The following is a 21,319-nucleotide window of genomic DNA, read 5'->3' as shown; positions in this document are numbered from 1 at the left end:
CCATTGGACGAAATTAAAGTAAGGCTGGGCATATGCTGAGACGCAGACCGCTCAGCTCAGTACAGAGCAGGAATGTCACCGCAGGCAGTAATTGGTGACCAGCATGTGATTTTTTTTTTTTTTTTATTTTTTTTTATTTAATATCAAAATAATATACAAAAATCAAAAAGTCCCAATAAACTACTTTAAAGTAGTTTGTCATTGGGTGCTTTTAACTTAAACAGATTATATCAAATGTATACATTCATATCATGAGAGGTGTAATACAATAAAAATAAAAACAAAAAACAATTAAAGCGTATGCAGTTAGAAATAGTTTGTATTAGAGTCTAGTACAAACTATTTCTTTCAGCTAGCCAATTTTTCAACAAAAAATTTCTTTTTATATTTGTACATTTTTTGATTTCTGCAGGTAACATATTTAAACAATTTGGTATCATGTAGTCTAGCGTTCTTTTTCCATATTTGTTTACATGCTTTGGTACGATTAGTCCTTCATTTAATGTAAATCGAGTATTGTAAGTGTGTTCCAGTCTATTTATGTACATAGGGCTATTTATGTGCTGAAAAATTATTTTAAACCACATAATTGCTCTTACCGAGAGGATTTTCAGATTTTGATAAAGGTGTGGAACATTATGCCTTTGTTCATATAAACTTTTATGAGCTAATAATTTAACAAGAGAATTTTGAACTGCTTGAACATGATTTATATTTGTTTTAGAGGAAAATCCCCAAGCTGTAATTCCATACCTTATGATAGATTCAGCTAGTGATAAATAAATTATTCGAAGTGTGCATATTGGAACATAAAATTTTAATTTATATAATCTACTAATAATAGATCTCAGTCGTTCACAGACTTTATTTATCTGTAAATCCCATTTGAAAAAACAATCAATAATAACACCTAAATAAACATATTTTTTAACCAGTTCAATATTTTCACATGTACACAACGCAGGGATACCAACATGTAGGCAATCTGAATTGTGTGTTTTAATTTCGGGTATAATAGTATTTACCTTGGCATTGGGTGATCTAATGTGTATCAATTTAGTTTTTTTTTGCATTTATGATTAGGCCAGAGTCGTGAGACCATTTTAAAAGTTCAATGTAATCTTTTTGTAAAAGTTCAATACATAATTGCAAATCACTGCAAGAAAACACCAATGCAGTATCATCCGCGTACACAAAGTGTTTTACATGTTTAAAAATAAATTTAATAAAAGATACATAAATTATATATAAAATAGGACCTAATATGGAACCTTGAGGAACACCTGCTAAGATTTTTCTTTTTTTACTTAATGTGTTCAAAAGCTTTATTTGCATGCACCTGTTGTTCAAATAATTTTCAAATAGTTTTAGAAGTTTCCCTCTTATTCCTATGATTTCTATTATTTTCAACAATTTTTTATGGTTAATAGTGTCAAATGCCTTGGAATAATCTATAAATAAGACTAATACATGATGTTTATTATTTAAATTATTATTTATCAAGCTGGCAAACTTTTGAAGTAGCACTTCAGTGCCCCTTTTTTTTGGAATCCATATTGGTTAGTATCAATAATAGAAAAATCTTCCAAATATTTTATTAATTTAATTTGAATGTATTTTTCAAGAATTTTTTCGAGTGATGGCAAAATACTGATTGGTCTATAATTACCCAAAATGGTGTGATCACCTCCTTTATAAATGGGTCTGATAATACTACATTTTAAATCATCTGGAATTTTTGCTTCAAATAAGATTCTGTTTACAAAATGGGTTATAATTGGACCTAATGTTAATATATGTTTTTTAATATCGCTCATTCTGATATTATCGATTCCAGGAGAAGAGCTTTTAAGTTGCTTCACAATGTTTTCTATATCAGCAATTTTAGCCCTAGGTAGGTACATGCTTTGAGGCATCTCCTCTGGTTCAAACCCAGTTGTCCTGTGATTACATTTATGTAACATATTGCAAACATTGTCAGAGAAATAATCAACAAAGTCATTTGTTACGCTTTCTTCGGTCCGATCTTTCATCAAATATTTGGATGCAACTTGGTCACAATCATTTTTACATTTCTTTCCTAAAATTTGATTACATTCGTCCCATGTTTTTTTTGAGTCTTGAAATATATTTTTGAATTTATCATTATAGTATGAGGTTTTTAATTTTATTAACAATTTATTTAAAATATTTCGAAAACACTTATATTCTTTTTCATAGTATTTGTTCGTTGGAGCATTTCTCCAACGTTTGTATAAAAAATCTCTTTTTTTAATTTTATAAAGTGCATCAGTAGATATCCATTCATTTATGGCATGCGGTCGGTTTTTTGATTTTTTGCTTATTTCAATTGTGCTTTTTTTATACAAGTCATCAAAATAATTTTTAATTTTCAAATAAATAACAGAACATTCGGTTTCCTTTAGAAGCGATTTCCAATCATAATTACAAATATGTTTATCAACCAGTTTTTGCGAAAGAATTTTAACTTTATTATAATCATTTGAGTTTAAATTATCTACCGAGTTATAGCGTATACTTATAGCTGTTGTGTTGTGATCGGCAATGTTATAGTCACATACACATGCGAAGATTGTACTGGTTAATCCAGCGGGCAGTTTACCGCTTATTCGCACGTAGAAATGATCGATACATGAACTATTTATTTTCTGTTTAACAATTACTTCCCTAGTGACGCCATCTATACATTTTTTCAAATAGTTATTTGTAAGAATATTTTCATAATTTATTATGATAGGATCATTTTTGTTTAATAAATTTAAATTTATGTCGCCGAAAAATATTACACTTTCATTTGATTTAATATTGTTTTCAAACACAGAGGATATTTCTGACAAAAATGATAGCTTATTTAGATTCGGAGGTCGGTATATTGCTAAGACATTTAAAGTGCTCTTATTTGGAAGTGTCAATATTCCAAAAACGTTCTCAAAAAATTTGGTGTCCAGAAATATTTGCGAAAAGGAAAGGTTATTCTTTATATATAACAAGATGCCTCCACCGGATTTTTGTTTTCTACAATAGTGATACGAATTGTATCCGGGAATATCATAAAGATTAACAAGTTCCGAACGAATTGCCGTTTCGTAAAGCATGAGTACGTCAACGTGATTTAAACAGTCTTTAAAATAAACATGAAATAGGTCGAAATATTTACATATTGACCTAATGTTTAGTTGAACAAAATTAAGTTTGATATGATTTAAGATTTTCACGGCCAAAAGTATTTTTGTTATTTGTTTTTGGGGTATTATGCCGTGTTGCGCTAACTCCTTCTTTAGCCAACGTTTCGGACAGCATTGCAGTGTCCATCATCAGGGCAGATGTCTTATTTAGGATGTCATGTTAGGATATTCAGATGTCTTATTTGTCAAATAAGACATCTGCCCTGATGATGGACACTGCAATGCTGTCCGAAACGTTGGCTAAAGAAGGAGTTAGCGCAACACGGCATAATACCCCAAAAACAAATAACAAAAAAAAAAAAAAAAAAAAAAAAAATTAAGTTTACTTGTATCACATTTCCTTGAATCTTGCTTTTGAAACCATTCACGCAGGTTATTTACTTTACAGAAATTAATATCATTGTCATCATCTATGAAACTAAAAGACATAATGATTTAAATAAAATATTTCCAAAAACATTCATGGTTAGATTATAGTATTGTTCAGTATAAGGTAGGTTTAATAATTTGCACCAGTAAATACATACTGTACATTTTCTACATGAAATATATTTGTTTCGTTCATTGTATTTTAATTGATAACTAATTGATAATTGATAATTAATTGATAACATGATAATTAATGGATAACAATAATTTATTTGTTTCATTCTCCATTTGGTAACGATTTGTAAGTAAGATAGTGTGCGTGAGTTTACGCCGCTAAAACAAGTATTGAAACAGTAGTGCAGATTTAAATGGGAATATTGGTATTGCGGTGTATATAAACTATTATACTCTTTATTTAAAATATAATAAAATATTACACTTATAACATTCCGTATAAAAGTAAAAAGTTGAAATACAGTATTTATTAATAGATAATTTAGATGCAAGGCAATGGACATAATAGTATATGTAGAGTAGGTGTATAGAACGTATTTAAATAGTGTAGGCCTATAAACAATGATTATAAGATGTATTTTAATATTCTGGATCTGGTAAAGAAAAGTGTGTAACTTTTGATGTGTTAATTTAATATTAACCAGCATCTTAAAAGAAGAAAACTTACATATCACATACGCATGTAAATAAAATTGATTATCTTCATTAATTATCAAAATACTACAATATAACAAAAGATTCTTATTTAAAATATATTGTTGCATTTTTTTTGATAAGTAAAAATTAATATTCAATATTTTGTTCAGCAATTGCGAGCATTTTTTTATATACCTTACAGTTGTTTTTGTCATTTGCCCTATGATTAACTGGAAATGTCATTTTATATTTTTCATTTTGAGTGCAACAGTTTCTGCAGTTTGGTTGTTTGTCCTTGTTCCCGCATTCGCTGTATGTGTGGTCGAGACCGCAGTAACTGCAAACAGGCTTTTCTTCCTTCTCTCTCTGCAGACATCTTGCAGCACCGTGTCCGAAGCGTAAACAGTGGTAACATTGCATTACTGGATTTGCGTCTTCAACAAAGATTCTTTGGCATCCGATTTTAATTTTATCTTTGTTTAAGAGTATTTTCCGGGTTTCACTTTCTACTTCAACCACATAGTTAGATGTATCATTAAATTTTTTTTATTTTTTTTTTTTTATTTTTTTTTTTAATTAATTCGACAAGAGGTTAACGTAAGAGGTTAATTTTTGACTAATTCGATTAATTTCTCAGCCATTTTGCAATTTAACGCAAACGTTCTGCGCACACGACTTACTAAAACTATGCCGCAGTCACAGCTGGGCTTAGGGAAAAGCAGTCGCGTGTCTGCACTGCATGCGGCTGTGCCGCTGCGTACGGAGATCCATACTCCTTCATACATTGTGAAATCTGCGTAACCCTGGTCTGCGCTGAGCTGCGCGGTCTGCGTCTCAGCATATGCTCAGCCTAAGCCTTGGATTTCTACTTAGATTAATGATAAACTGAAGACGGTGGGAAAATTATAAGTAAGTAAGTAAATGAAGAAAAAAAAACACTCCGAGTTTTAAAATAGTTGCCTTTTTCTGGATCAAGTTGGAATTTCTGCAAAAAATATACATATTTTCCATTTTAATATTGCAGTGGCACTTATTCTACGCGTGTACGTTTCTTACCGAGATTTTGTAAAAACGGATTAGCAGGAAAAATCGGATTAACGGCTTTCCCTAAAGATAACTCATTTAATCAGTTCAATTGATTGATTGTTTTCGTATATAATCAGAAGGTCACGAGATAATTCATTCTCTATCGTAAAAAAATGTGCATTAACCCTAGCGGACTAATCATTTGTCAACTTGACTAACACTATTATCAAGCCTTACAATTTTTTTTTTGTGTACGAAAGTTTCAAAAGTTTTAAATTTCCTACATGTTATTATAATAAATAAGGATAATAAAATAAAACGTGTTTGTAGTTTATAGTATGCTGAACCTAATGTTTTTACTTTCGACATATTTTTTTTCTCTTCTCTATAACTATCATTTTAATATTTGTTCTCTTTACGACTTAAAAGAGTATCGAATATAGAAAAAACGGAGCACTTACACCCTTCTCACGGTCACCCCCGCAAGTCCTCGTCAGCACTGAGTTGGTATAAAGAATTAGCAAGATTGGCGTATTTGTTAGAAGATACATCATAACTTGAACACAGTGTTAGTCGAAACGACTGATATTGGTATTCTAGGGTTAACAATTTATTTTATGTGATAAAAATTTACCTAGCTATGGTAATCATTAATATCTCTTTTTCTCTTTAAGTTAGTGAGTACTGGTTTTGTGTTAAAACTAATAATGGCGCTCGAACACGGTTTTTTGTTTTTTGTGGTTACAATTGGTTGCGTGGTGGCTAAAAGTTCAAATGGTATTGTGTGGTAGATTATTATATGTATATTTTTTAAAAGTGAATTATTATATGTATATTTTTTAAAAGTGAAGTACAAGAGCTAAGTCTTTCTTGGCGACAGATCTCCGATTGAGTTACCCTGTATGGGTTAAGAGCAGGGATGGATATATTTTTATATGGAAGGGAGAAAATGACAGTTTTATTTATATATTAAATACGTTTGTCTTTGTCATCCGTAATTTATTATAATACAATGAAGATGACATTGATCTGTAAACAACGGATTAAAAATCAGGCTTTGCTTGTCAAAACATTTTTACACATTCTTGGTTATCCCTAAGGTCCCAACCTTAGTCCATTGCTATTTTCAGTATTAAAAACGATTTTGAGAGGAAATTTTTAATAAATGGAGACAGCTGTTTCCAATATTTTGAACAACGGTGTCGCATTATTTCGCCAATCCGACATTAATAATATTTTTGAGTTAATTAAACAAAAATAGACTAAAATTATCATTTTTCGAAGCAAACTTTGTGGTGTGATGATGTACACCACTTTTTATTTTTGAATTAACAAAGATCGCCAACCGAGTTTCGCTTTTCCCAAGCTTTGTCAGGGCTTATTATTAACTAAAGATACAGATACAAATATTTAAGTAGATAAAAAAACAATAAGTGATAGATATACTAAATAGAAAGAATATTCCAGTTACCGAGATGTTATTTCTCATTAACGGACGAGTAATTGGTAATTATTTTTGATATTTCATGGTTGCTGGCAGTTTCGATTTTCGAAGGCATAGTCATTATTGTTTATTATTAAAATTTACATTTAAGACAAAAACATTACTATGTAAATTGTAGAAAATTGTTTAGGACGACCTCCTTAGTCGAGAGGCTCTCGACTAGCAATCCGAAGGTTGTGGGTTCGAAAAAATAATATAAATTGTAAATATATATAAAGAACACAATTTTAAACTTTTTTCCACTTGTTTTTGAAAACAATAGTTCTTTATATATATTTATAATGGAATTCCACCACGAAATAACAGTTTCAAATATTAAAATATTAATATAAATTGTAACAATTATTTTACAAGCAATAATTATTCGCCTGAAACACTCATCCACATTGAAAAATCTCCTGATAAAAGATACATGACGCCAACGAGACTCGAACCCGTGTCCCTTCGATTTCCGGTCGACAGCTCTGACCACTGAGCTATGGCGGCTTATCTCTTACCCGCGAAATTATTCAATATATACTAGTGTTTCATTGAACAATTACTGCTTGTTACATTTTTCACCTGAAAACAACCAACTTTATTTTATATGAGAAAGGCATTGTAAGTGCTAACTCTCTCACTAGATGGCGTCGAGACAAATTGTCTACATTTTTAGGTGAAATACTTGAACTTGTCAAATATTAATTATTATTTTTTTGGTAAACTAATGTTTTTAAGACAAGATTTTTTTATGCATAGCACAAAGGGTAACAATTATTTTACAAGCAATAATTATTCGCCTGAAACACTCATCCACATTGAAAAATCTCCTGATAAAAGATACATGACGCCAACGGGACTCGAACCCGTGTCCCTTCGATTTCCGGTCGACAGCTCTGACCACTGAGCTATGGCTGCTTATCTCTTACCCGCGAAAATATTCAATATATACTAGTGTTTCATTGAACAATTACTGCTTGTTACATTTTTCACCTGAAAAATATAACAAGCAAAATAATTATTGCTTGTAAAATAATTGTTACCCTTTGTGCTTTGCATAAAAAAATCTTGTCTTAAAAACATTAGTTTACCAAAAAAATAATAATTAATATAAATTGTACTTGGGGCTCGTTCCAGAGTCGCCCTTGTGTAAGACCAAAATTCAGAATATATAGGTATAGTTTCTCTGGCTTTTTTATACGACTGCTAGCAGTTGGGACTCTTTTTGCAAATAAAAAAACCTTCTGATGTTACTATCCTCAACTTTGCATGGGGCTTCTACAGACTGAAGTTTTTACCTTTGGGTTTGATGCTTGGCAAATCACGGATCGCTTAGCTTGCCTCTCTATCCCATTTCGTGAGTCCTGCCACTCCTCTAAAAATTCTTTCGATTTCTTCAAACTCTGAAAATGTATAATCTTGAACATGCGTCAGTCAAATGAAATGAATTATGTTGATATGAAGTGTTATCTTGCTTACAACTGATTACAAAACGCATTACTATCGCTTCATTATGATTGAACAAACATCACACGATCTACAAAGTGAAAAATTCTTCATAATTGAATTAATTTAATCTGAATCATTATCTGATCTGATTCCATTGGACAGTGTGTGGGTTTTTTCTGCTCTTCCTGTGTTTAATCGTCGTATATATCCTAAATTAAATCTGAAAACATATTGGCAATGTCTTGGATATGGATTTGGCGTTTTTTTTCAATGTTTGTGTTATTTACGTTAAGTTTTCAAGAAAAGATTTTTTTAAACACTCTTCAAATCCTCGTTTACATTTACATCGTTTACATTTTTGGAATTTTTATTCATTTATTTAGTAATTTCAAGTTCAGATTATATCATTTCAAGGCCAATTAATAGATGTCATGATGATAAGAAGGTAAAGTTGCTTGTAGTTCGTTTGGTTAGCTTAGTGCGGTAATGATAATATTAAAAAATCAATAAGATGTCGAATTCTTTGAAAATTGGAGAGAACAACGAATTGTGATTGAGTCAAAATCTGATTCAGTAAAATTGGGAAAAAAATATGTGTTTAATGTAAAACGTCATATTTGTACCGATATTATATTGTTTTATTTATAGGAGAAGGCTGCATTTTGAAGACTTCAGGGGATTTTGGGGTGTGCACCAACTTCATGGACTGTACCTTTGCGATGCAAGAGAGCTGTCTAGGAATACTTCCGCAAGTAAACAGATCTCCATATATATGTTTTTTGAACGAATAAAGTATTTCTAAGTGCTCTTTAAAATAGAAAAAATTATATTAAAAAGATTAATACATTTAGTATAACACTTTTAATACTGCGCCATTTTTGACTTCCACCAAAACAAGATACTATGTTCAAGTGTAGTGACGTCACGCCGACTGTAGAAAGTAGGTTCCCGCTGACAGTTATCTGCAACCTGTAGCGCTGTATACGTCAGAATGACGTCGTAGCCTGTTGGACCCGTTTAAGAATTTGCGATTTTAATACAATTTTAAACGTATTATTTACAAATGTTCCGCTATAATTATGTTTTATGTAGTCGTTCTTCAATAAAAAAGGTGACATAGTCTCGAAACTTTCTATATTCCTTTCCAAAGAACCAAATTAATCATCTTCCAACCTCTTATGCTAATGTGTAGACTACATTTAGTCATAACCCCTCAGAACTTTACAGAATTTCTCATATTACTTATTTTCATTTGAATTGATTGACAATGTTGTTGTACACCGTTATTGGATGATTGTATTTTTTCTTCGTTGTTGCTTTATATATTTTTATTAGTATCGAAGAAAACTAACACTGCCGTTTGACATTATACAAATAAAAAAGTTCTTGGTTTTAAACCACTTTATTTGATTTTTACATTTCTACCGGTCCTTCGTCATAACAATAAAGATACTTATATTAACATTATATGTTTATTGTCCTGATGAAAAAAGAGATCAACCAAACTGGTCAACATGTAAAAATCAAATAAAGTGGTTTTAAACAAAGAACTTTTTATTTAAATATATTTAAAAATATTAACACTTGTGTTTACAAGACAAGGTTTTTATGCAAAGCACAGAGAATGACAAATGATTATAAGTAGTGATTATTAGTCTGAAACACAAATATAACTTGACAAGAATCGAATCCGCACCCTTCTGATGCACTGATAACTTTTAAATTTATATATTTTTAATGCTAAACTTCTGGCCGTTGTGTACATATATACATTTTTTCAAATTGTGCTTTATATCCAGGCGTGTACCAGCTTCAAAGACGACGACTCCGTATGTTGTAAGAGCGAGGACTGCCCTCCTCTGCCACCCGGTCTGGTAAACATCCCCATGATAGGCTACAAGGCATGGGACTACTGCGCGAGCATCGCCGGGCTGGCCTACCCTTGCGTGGTTATAGACGACAAGCTATCGCGAACGAACGCCTGTCCGCAGCTGCCGGACCGCAATGGTACTGGTGATGCCACCCTCGTGAAAGAGGGGGAATACCCGCATCTGGTGAGTCCCACCATCAAAAATTCTTCTTTGGAGTCCGAAGGAGACATGCAGGTATGTAAGCCAGTCTCGAGCATCAGGAGTCACCCTGAGAACTTCACCCTTTCCGGAGTATAGTCATTAATGGAGCGGGCATTTGCTGACTTTTTGAGGCCCCATATGTGCACCATGGAGGCATAACGATTGTTGGAGCAACTTACATCGCGTCTTTCTTAGCGAAATTGATGCGTACACGATGTGACTCAGTGTCAAATGGTCACCGCCCCTTGGAAGTTTCCAACGTAAAAATCACACTCGATGAGCGTTGCGATGCGGCGCGGTACTTCAGCGATGCGATCAGTTGGTTTGATATTTTCGCGCAAAGTGGACGCAGCGGACAATAAACAATTATTGTATATTAGCGAGACAGCTTTGTTTGTTTTGCCTACGTAATACGCAGTTTTGATGGAGGACCAGAATATATGAGGCAGTGAGAATCCAGGTTGTCTCTCAGTGTGATTCGGAATGAGATACGTATTTCTAATGTCAGCCGATTATACCTTTTTAAAATTAACACTACATCATACATAATACAGCATCGGACCCATTATAGATTTTTTTTAAATATAGAGTGAGTAAAATTACTAATGCAATGCTTTGGAGAACATCTTGAAGCATTGCTTGGTTCAATGCGAATTCGTATCCTTATTTATTAATTTTTAATTTTCGGGAAATCGACAGTTTACATTTAATCAGTTTGTACATAAGTATTGTATAACTAAAATAAAACCAATTATGAATTTTCTCCTTGTGACTTTACCTCTAATGAGACAGCATAATATGGAATAAGTAAATTAAATTTGTGAGAAAGGGATATGAATTCAAAAATGTATACAAAACAAAAGATTATATAAAAAAAAAATTTACAAAACAATACATTTATAGCCATGGAGAGAGGTTGTAGATATAAATCAAATCATAATAGAGATATAAATAGGACCTTTTGTATTTGGTAAGTCCGCATATGAAATTATCATCCTTGGATTATACGCTATTGTAATTATTGCATAGTCTGTTCAGGCAAGAATTCTGCTTAGAGTTCGTTTTGCATTGATCAACCCTGAACAGGACACAAGAACGTGTTGAACGCGCAGGTACATTGAATAGAATCTTGTTTAGCAACTCTGGGCATTGAATATTATTGTAAACTACTTTATATGGAATAGTGCATCGTTATGATGTCTCCGTACAGTGAATCTATTTTAAAGTATGAAACTGCCTCTGTATAATTATTAAATCTTACAAATGACTTATGTATATTTATAAAAATACTATATTATTTAGTATGTTTAAGAAGATGATGACACTTTATTTTGTTATTTTCAGGTCCTGTTGAGTATGGAACACAAATATGATATTTCTGAAAGGGCATGGTCATTTGTCCACGTGGGCACACTTATAACCGACAAATGGGTATTGACCAGCGCATCGATAGCAAAGTAAGTTTGAAATTGTTGTATAAATCAATTGCGTAGATCCTTGTAAAGTCAAATTACTGAGATACCGAAATAATTGTAGCTCACGGGGTTAGCACAGAATTTTCAAAATTGTCAACGTTGAGACGATAAATGCTTTTATCAAAAAAATCAGATAGGTATCAATTTAAACTTCATTGGCACGCCTAAGGACGGCAAGGGTGACAGTAATTCTATCAGAAAAGTTGCTTTTTTAAAAGTGTTAAAATTTTTTATTGAAACTGTCCGCTATTAGTAAGAAAATATTTGAACTGTTTTTTTAAGATATCAAGAGTTTTTTGTGGCTAAGATTTTTTGTAAAAAAAACAATCTTAGCTATTGTCTAACGTCAATAGCCTAGTTTGATAAGTTGTCGACGTGCCGTATAAGGCCCCAAGGGCGCTATTATTAGAAATAATTAAATCTACTTGTAAATTCCATCAGCTCTAAAAATATACTAGGTACATATTATTGTATTATGTAGTATCATAAAGGTCTTAGATCTAAATGCCCGATTGTGCTTGTATAAAACTTGTTTATTTTTCGTGTAGGTACTGTTATTGGTTATTTTCTTTTTACATTTACTCCGCGCAGGAAAATAATTTCCCTCAGAGCCTTTGTCATCTTTGGGATGCTGTGTGGAGGGTATTTTTAAGAAAATAAAAGTAGTGAACCTGGGTCTCGAAAAAATCGTGTTGTAGGAGGGTGAAAACACATCGGCCAGCAAAAGCAAACTTTATACAAATGTTGGGTGAGCGCTGTGTTTCCCGATTGTTCACCGGTGCCGAAGGATCAATGACAATAGTTTATCGTAGCTTCTTCCGTTGAAATGCCGGTAGAACAAGGACAGAATTCCCACCTGACGTCTGTGCTATAAAGATCACAATCCGTTTGTTAAAAAGGACAGTCCACTAAACGGACCGTTCAATTCTGCTCATAGTCAAGGGTTTTGTTCAGGTATTTTGGTGTATATTCAATATCTTATTGGACGCAGGTTGAAATGAATGTTATAGGTATATCCATTATTTTGCAGTGATGTGCAGCAATTCGCAATGGTTGGGGGGCTGGGCCAAGGTGGAACCATCTATAAAATTGTGAACCGTGTACTTCACCCGAGATATCAACAGCCCACTGGTTCTTCCATATATAATGATATTGCACTTCTAGAACTAGAAGACAGGTAATGCTAGCATTTTTATAAAAACTTTGAGGTGTTATTTTCTCAATTTCTTTGTTTTTGCTACGTATATTTATTGATACACACGTTTTTATTATGTTAGTGATGGGTAGAAATTTTATATATGTCTCCAATTTCAGTGTGACTTTCTCCAAACTCATATTGCCCGCCTGTCTCCATACCGGCAACGTTCTGCCTGAAGAGAAATTGAAGGATATTGTAGGGAATACTGGCTTCTGGAGCGTGAGCAATCCTTATTAATTAGATTATTAAGCTTTATTATCTATGTTAAAATATAGTGTAATCCTTAGATTAAGCAATTCATTCTTTCTTTTCGAAAAGAAAATATAACATTCGTAGGTCATGAATAACCTGACAATATTTGAATGCTTCCTGCTACACTCATGTCAGCGAAAAATGTTGCATGTGCAATGATAACATATTTACCTAGAAGTGGATTGAACACGCTTGCGTGAAAACCTGACGCTTTAGACAGCTCGCCTAGCTAAAAGATGTTACATTGATACAAATACGCAGTACCAAACGTAATATATTTTCACATTCTCAGGTATCCCGCAAGGATCGAACCTAGGTCCATTGCTATTTTTAATTTTTAAAATCGAAATTGACGTCAAATTGAGGTGAAAATCGAAAGTTTTAAGACTCTTATTTTGAATACGTCATCAATTATGTTTATGAACATACGACAAATTCGAGTGAGATTATGATGTATTTAAATCATTCATAATTAAATAAACTGTGGATTCGATGATCTACCAAAGCATGACAAATTAGTAACATCCTTCACTATCAAAAGACTGCAGAGATCGAGTGTAAAGAAAGGTAAATAATAGCAGATGATAGAAAATGTGGGTAATCCTTGTTAGATTTACACCATTGTACTCGTATTTATTCAAGGAATGGTGATCCATTATGAACTTGGCCGGGCAGTCCATCCGGCGCCTACGTGTATCAGACTAACGGCAAAACTAAGCGAGATTAATTTAGGGTTTCTCTGTTTTATATACAAGAAGGCAAGGGTGTAGAATAATTCAACGATGTCGACAGATATATATTAATTTTCGGGTTTATTTTAACGTAATACAACGTGGTACAAGGTTTATAGTTGATTATACTCCAGAATGACGTTAGACTCTATACATTTAGACTCGTTAAGAAATAAAGGTTATATTTACGATATTTGCGGTGGACTAGCTAGCATGTCTGGTCTGATGGCGAGAAGGCGGCCATGTGCCTGTGAAGATAATGACGTACGAACTTTGTAAATACATATGTGATATCTTTCAGAGGGATGTCGAGTTTATTTCATACAAAGAGTGCGCCAACCTGTACAGCGGATTAAACACTATTCTTCCAGATGGAGTGGATGAATCTACACAATTTTGCATTCGGCGAACAAGTGGTGACAATTTAGGGGTATGTAAACTATTGTAACTACCAAAATTACTTATTTATTTACTCTAGGAGGCCCCGAGGAAAACCACAGTCATTCCGAAACTAAGCAGTAATGTCTAAATAGAAAGTGCATCTAAGACCGAGTTTTATTTGGTGCCTTTAGCACATCTTATTTCTATGCCCTGGCAGCTATTTACAGTCGGGAGAAACGAGACATCGATGGTAACGGCAAATATTTATAAAATAGTTAGGCTTTTTACTCTACATAATGAAATCACATGAATTATTTTATGATACCCGATGTATCAAGTCGCCGTCTGTATGGATTAACTACTCTATTTGATATACCTCTGTGACGTTAAATAAGTTATCTAATTTAGTTTTTGTGTTATTCTTTCTGTCAACAGAGCATTTACGGTGCACCTATACAGGTGTACAATGGGGCTTCAGTGGCTTGCACTCAGACAGTCTTGGGGGTATTCAGCAGCAGCGTGCAAGAGGAACACCTCATTACACGAGTTGCCCCCTACATTACCTGGATTGAGAGTGTCGTGTGGCCATAAGATACCACATCTTTAGGAAACTCAGCCTTCATTCTATCAGTCAGCCAATGTCAAAACAGAAATTAGTTTTGATGAAAGTAAATACAAAATTGATCTTACATTGTGTTTCTGTTATGTGAACTTTATTATACCCTTTGTTTTCTTGCGGAGTAAAATATGGAAAAAAACTGTAAGTTTGTAATAATTTTTAAGTGGTTAGTTTAGGATTATTTTTGCTTAAATAGGTAACATAAATTCCAGTCTGTGAAGCAATCATTGTTATTTGGATTTCCGCTGGATATCCAGGATAAAAAACATTTTAAACTTCGATACAATACAAAATTAATAAAAAGCGATAATTTTTTTAATATTTAATTTTATTTATCTGTTTCGAAACATAAAAGGGAATCAGAGTTTTAACAATAATATAATACATAAATTTCGTTAAATGAATGTAAGATATTTGCGGAAAATGTCGGTAAAATAATATTTTTTACCGTAGATGGGAGTAGTTACCAGGTACCATAGGCACCAGTGTTGATCTTAGCAGCCAAGTGATTGGCCTTGGCAATGGCTACGGCAGGGGTATCAACAACACGTCCATCAATTCCAATGGGCGCACCTCCAACTCCCCATGAATTTAAAGGAGAAGCCCATCCAAGTCCAGAATTAGCCCACGAACCACCATTTATCAAAGAGTTTTCAACTCCTGTGTTAATCTTGGCAGCCAAGTGATTGGCCTTAGCAATGGCTACGGCAGGGGTATCAACAACACGTCCATCAATTCCAATGGGCGCACCTCCAACTCCCCATGAATTCAAAGGAGAAGCCCATCCAAGTCCAGAATTAGCCCACGAACCACCATTTATCAAAGAGTTTTCAACTCCTGTGTTAATTTTGGCAGCCAAGTGATTGGCCTTAGCAATGGCTACGGCAGGGGTATCAACAACGCGTCCATCAATTCCAATTGGGGCGCCTCCAAGATTCCAGGAACTGAGAGGAGAAGACAATCCGAGTCCAGCATTGACCAGACCGGCTCCAGCCCAGGATCCAGCATTGACAGTGGCGGCCAAGTGGTTAGCCTTAGCGATGGCTACAGCAGGAGTGTCTACAACATTACCATCAAGTCCCAGGGGAGCGCCTCCATTAGCCCAGGAGCCCAGAGGAGAGCCCCAAGCCAGACCTTGGAGGTTCCACGTGTTTCCCGACACCAGAGCGCCCATGCACAGGAAGGTTGCGATAAACTGAAAAAAAGTTTATTTAAATTATGAAGTTTTTTATGGAACGTATCCATAACTGGAGAAGTAAAGAGTTAGATGAGTAATAAAATGAATTTTGAGTATAGGAAGTATAAAAATAGTTAACAGTTACAAATATTGATGATGCAAAGACATTAAAAATGATTATTAAACAGAACAAAAACAAATTGATTTACTATATCTTATGGCTTCCGTTCTTTCAAAGAGAAATATAAATATTGCACACAATGAAACTTGTAAACTTACAACTGGGTTCATTTTGAAAGTAGTGTGTTTGCCTTTTCAGAAGAAAACTGCTTGTGTCTAGTTGAAGTTTCTTCCAAGCTTTATATTCAGTCAGACTCACTGCTGAAACAGTAGAAGAGAAGGGGTAAAAATAAGGAAGCCAAAATCTAGTCCAACGTAAAAAAAGCTCTGTGTTGGAGACCTCTATAGAGGTTTTTGTTTTTCTTATTATCAATGCACTTAAGGCAAATAAAAACATTGTTTATTTTATTCAAATATAACCAGCAGATTTGATTTGTCTTTGTTTTGAAAGATTAAAAAACTTTGTTGTAAATTTATTTTAAAATATGGAATTTGACAAATAATACCCAAAAACCGCTTAATTCAACAAGTTTTGATATATTTTTTTAAAGATTTTGTCTTGAACTACCGTATTTTATTCTGTAAACTAGCTCGTGCTGTATTGAAATGTATTAACGGGTGTCGTGATTTTTGTATAGGCCAGAGCAGCGGAAAGCAGTGGCCTCGTGTTTGAATCTTGACAAATATAAAAAACATTTCCAATACTTAGTGTAGTATTAAACACACAATTTCTAATTTGGATAGGTACATAATATTATTATGTAATGAAATTTTTAAATTTGGAATGTGCAGTGTGGCGTGCTACATAATAGGTCCTTACTTTAATTTATGAAAAAATAGTGATGATTATCATTGAAGAATTAGAAAATACTAATAAATCCAAACGAAACATAAAACAGTACAAGACACAGACAAATAAAACGATAGCGGTCAATCAAACTAGAAATCGAACCCAGGATCTCTTGTTTTACCGGGACAGGCGTCTTAACCAACTTGACTATTAGGACCTATTTATTAAACGTCATATTGATGGTAAGTTAAAAATAAAAAGTTGTTCATGAATAGTGATATTGTTTAAATTAACTTCTTTCCAATAATTTCTAATAAATCTCTTTTCAATATATTTTCAATTGTTTTTCAATTTCTTTTGAAATTCTTTTCAATCTGAATTTATTTTCAATCTCCTTTCAATCTCTCTTCAATATTTTTTCATTCCCTTTTTAATCTCTTTTTATTCTCATATCAATCTGTTTTAATATCTATCCATCTCCACCCCTTCCAGCACTATACTTTAATTGGGGATGCCATGCCATAATTTAACTGGTAGTTTTTATTATAATAAATTATTATACGGAACATTTATTTCATAATTTAATTCCCTAGGTTTTTTAAAATTAAAATAATTAAGTTTACACACTTTGCAAATGGTGTAATTATGGTAGCTACACATCACATCACATCGCATCACATTACATTAAATTGCATTGCATTACATAGTATTGAATTACATCGCATCACATTACATTAAATTGCATTGCATTACATAGTATTGAATTACATCACATCACATCACATTACATTAAATTGCATTGCATTAAATAACATTAAATTACATTACATGACATTAAATTGCATAACATTACATTACATTACATTGCATTACATTGCATTACATCGCATAACATCGAATTACATTGCATTAAATTGCGTTACATTGCATTACATTGCATTACATTACATTAAATTGCATTACTTTGCATTACATTACATTAAATTGCATTACATTGCATTACATTACATTGCATTTCATTGCATTTCATTGCATTTCATTGCATTTCATTGCATTTCATTGCATTTTATTGCATTACATTGCATTGCTATGCATTACGTTGCATTACATTGCATTACGTTGCATTACGTTGCATTTCGTTGCATTGCGTTGCATTAAATTGCGTTACATTGCATTACATTGAATTAAATTGCATTTAATTGCATTACATTGCATTTAATTGTATTGCATTGTATTGCATTACATTGAATTATATTGCATTAAATTGCATTGTGTTGCATTACATTGCATTATGTTGCATTACGTTGCATCACATTGCATTACATAAAACATGGGAATTTTATTTAAATATATACAAGTGTTATTACGTCTTCTTATTTATTTATTTATTTAAGGAGGAAACACAAATACAAACAGTAATTAAAAGTTAATTTTGTAAAACAATAACTTGATAATTCGCCTGCATCCTAACTATTTCGCACAGATTGACTGGTAGATAACAATTTTATATATTTTTTTACATGTAAATAAGGAAAAAGTATAAAAGAAAATTATTTTGTGTATAGATAATGCTCAATGTCCAATAAAAGTGTACAAATATGTTTTATACAAGTTTAGAGATAAATCATAAAAGAGTACTTAAAGAGTATAGTGAATGAAGTAAGTACACATATTCTTTTTTTTATAGGAAAACAGACTTCAATTTCCTACAAAAAGTACTATATGTATCAAAAAATATGTCGGATTCCTTCAGGTTTTCGTTTTTATTAAACAATTCGCACATTCTTCTGATTGGATCCCTGACACCAGCATTTGTGCGCGTCCGGCTAATATGGAATAAGTCGTTAAGCCTCGTCGTTCTGGGTGGTATTTTAATGTTTATTAGATTGAGTAAGCCAGGAAAGTCGTTAAAATTGTTACAGATTTTGTACAAGGTCATTAGGTCAAGATAAGTTCGCCGGTTAGTAAGAGTGGAGACGTTATATTTCGAGAGCATATTTGTATATCCCCGTTTAGGTGCGCTCATTATGTGGTAGAGGTAACGCAGAAATTTCTTCTGGATACTTTCAATATTTTCTTTATAGATATCGTAAAGTGGAGTCCATATGGAGGTGCAGTATTCAAGTTGAGAACGGACCAGCATATAGTAAAGCAGAAGGTAGGTTTCAGGTTTTAGAAATACGCGGCTGTTTCTGATAACAAAGCCTAGCATGCAGTAAGCTTTATTCACAATGTTTTTAATGTGCGCATCGAAATGAAGTTTGGAATCAAAAAGTACGCCTAGATACCTTATACAGTATACACGATCTAGTGAATAGTTACCAATATAATAATTGTGTATAATAGCGTTATGATTTTGAGTGAAGCTTATTTGTTTAAATTTGTTGTAACTTAGATAAATTTTGTTTTCATTGCAAAACGCATCGAACCTTACTAAGTCTCTTTGGATAAGCAGACAATCATTTAAAATCCTAACAATGGCAAATATTTTTATGTCATCGGCGTATAAGAGAAATAAAAAATGCTTGAAACATTCAGAAACGGTATTAATAAAAAGTATTGATAACAGCGGTCCTAGGGGTCATGTATATTAGTTCCTAGCTAGGCAGATTGCCCGTTCTACGTAACAAATGGTTGTGAAAATGCTAAAGAACTGAATTAAGTATATTCAAAAATAAAGTTTTAATTTCGACTTTATACTTAGTTTTTACTAAGTGCATCATTAATTTTAGGTAACAATATGTAAGAGTTTTTTGGACTCCCCTCCCCAAGCCTATCAACCATAGTTATGAATGGACCGATATGAGATATTTTGCAAGGTTAAATATTTCATTTTGTAGGATTTTTAATATATGATTTTGGACCTAGATTTGTGTGCGTCTTTTGATGATTTGTCATGTTGCTTCTCGGGACCATGAGGTCCTTTCTGGTATGACTTCTTGTAATATATTTATGGTTAACGTTACTAAGATTTTCGAGGTTTTTGTGTACTTGTATAATAACCCCTTTTATGTAATTTGGCGAACATCCAGGAATCTAAGGGATTTACGCATAATTCTTCTAATTATTACTTTTTAGGCGGATCTAAAATAGTTCTTCCCTACTATAATAACATAATTATTAAATTTTAAGAAATTCATGACTTAACAATTCATCATGGTAAAAACGGTGAAATTTAGGATAAGCATTCACAAACCAATGAATCACGAGTGGCTTACGAAAATGATAAATAATGTTGTTTTTTTTTCTTTTTTTTTGTCTTATAAAAATAAATTGATTTTAACCAAATATGTTTCTCGTTTATCACAAAAGATTCATTGCAAAAATTAATAAACAATGAATATATTTTACAAAATCTATTAGCGCTCTACTGATTTTTTTCTTAGAGTTTTGAATCCTGGTATTGATCTCAATTGATAAAATAAGTGGAACAAAATAAGTGGAACAAAGTGAAAAAGTTTTTTAATTTTAATTCTATTTCAATTGAATAATTATATTATCAGTTGCTTATGTTTTTATAAAGGTGTGAGCAATCATATCTTAAATTGCATTATGCAATACTTAATTGTTTGGGTTGACAAATTAATCGTCTGGTTATGGTATTGGGGATCTTGAAGATTTATTACTTTGGTACTAATATTTTTTTATTAAAATTCGTAATTTATTACTAGATACAATTCAGCGTCATGTAAACTTAACCCCTTGAGTCTTTTTGGGAGATATTACTCACAGCCTTACACGAAATCATAAAAGTCATGCTATTTGGTTTTGCATTATTATTTTATTTTTTATTTTATGCCCAGCAGGACTTTTACACGGATTTTAACACACATGTATCAATCAAAATTTACTTGTGTATGCCGGTATTTGAGCCCGCGATCTTCCGCTTGCTAGTCGAAGCCTTACCCCTCGACAACGGAGGCCATCGATATTTAATACAAATTCACATAAAATAATATGATAGTAATGATGATAGTGATGGCAGCGTAAAACTGTGAATACGATTGTTATGTTAGCAAAATATAGATATTCAAAATTTAATGTTACTCACGTTTGGATTCATTTTGCTTGTGAAACGTTAGCCTTTTCAGAGAAGAAAACTGCTTGTGTTTGATCGGTGTAAGTTCCAAGCATTATATGATTTTTTGAATAATATAAAACGAAATGGGGAAAGGAAATATATCCCAAGATTATAAATTCGTGGACTACCCATTGAAGAGCAAGGCTGTTATTTGCTTTGGATAAATATTGTATACACGAAGGAAAATTTTGTTGTGATTGAGTGCATTTACTTCCCTACATAATCTAATCAATTTTTTC

The 21,319-nt window shown here is 32.6% G+C and overlaps 3 protein-coding genes across 3 annotated transcripts in view; 2 read left to right on the top strand and 1 right to left on the bottom strand.

The window, feature by feature from the left end:
• The window catches only part of LOC149412683 (uncharacterized), a 356,728-nt gene that overhangs the window by 177,831 nt on the left and 157,578 nt on the right, over positions 1-21,319 (top strand). The gene's annotated exons all lie outside the window — the stretch shown is intronic.
• LOC149412700 (serine protease ami-like) lies at positions 5,946-14,923 on the top strand. The gene is made up of 8 exons (XM_089645536.1): positions 5,946-6,029; positions 8,833-8,936; positions 9,984-10,238; positions 11,601-11,713; positions 12,762-12,908; positions 13,046-13,148; positions 14,214-14,342; positions 14,729-14,923. Exons 1-8 carry the CDS (start codon positions 5,960-5,962, stop codon positions 14,882-14,884), a joined length of 1,077 nt encoding a protein of 358 aa, XP_089501662.1. The 5' UTR covers positions 5,946-5,959; the 3' UTR covers positions 14,885-14,923.
• LOC149412699 (uncharacterized) lies at positions 15,220-16,470 on the bottom strand. Its single transcript, XM_089644887.1, has 2 exons — positions 16,369-16,470; positions 15,220-16,107 (listed from the first exon to the last, which is right to left on the bottom strand). Exons 1-2 carry the CDS (start codon positions 16,378-16,380, stop codon positions 15,376-15,378), a joined length of 744 nt encoding a protein of 247 aa, XP_089501013.1. The 5' UTR covers positions 16,381-16,470; the 3' UTR covers positions 15,220-15,375.

This window comes from Hesperophylax consimilis, chromosome 22 (assembly GCF_061612785.1).
Source record: "Hesperophylax consimilis isolate HC1 chromosome 22, BYU_Hcon_1.0, whole genome shotgun sequence".
NCBI classification, from domain to species: Eukaryota; Metazoa; Arthropoda; class Insecta; order Trichoptera; family Limnephilidae; genus Hesperophylax; species Hesperophylax consimilis.
This window is presented reverse-complemented; position numbering and strand designations above follow the sequence as displayed.

Excerpts from the sequence above, each read along its gene's own strand:
- LOC149412700 (XM_089645536.1), top strand. The coding sequence starts at position 5,960 with ATGGCGCTCGAACACGGTTTTTTGTTTTTTGTGGTTACAATTGGTTGC. Across the intron at positions 6,030-8,832 it reads GGTGGCTAAAAGTTCAAATG|GAGAAGGCTGCATTTTGAAG; the intron begins GTATTGTGTGGT and ends TTTTATTTATAG. Across the intron at positions 11,714-12,761 it reads ACCAGCGCATCGATAGCAAA|TGATGTGCAGCAATTCGCAA; the intron begins GTAAGTTTGAAA and ends ATTATTTTGCAG.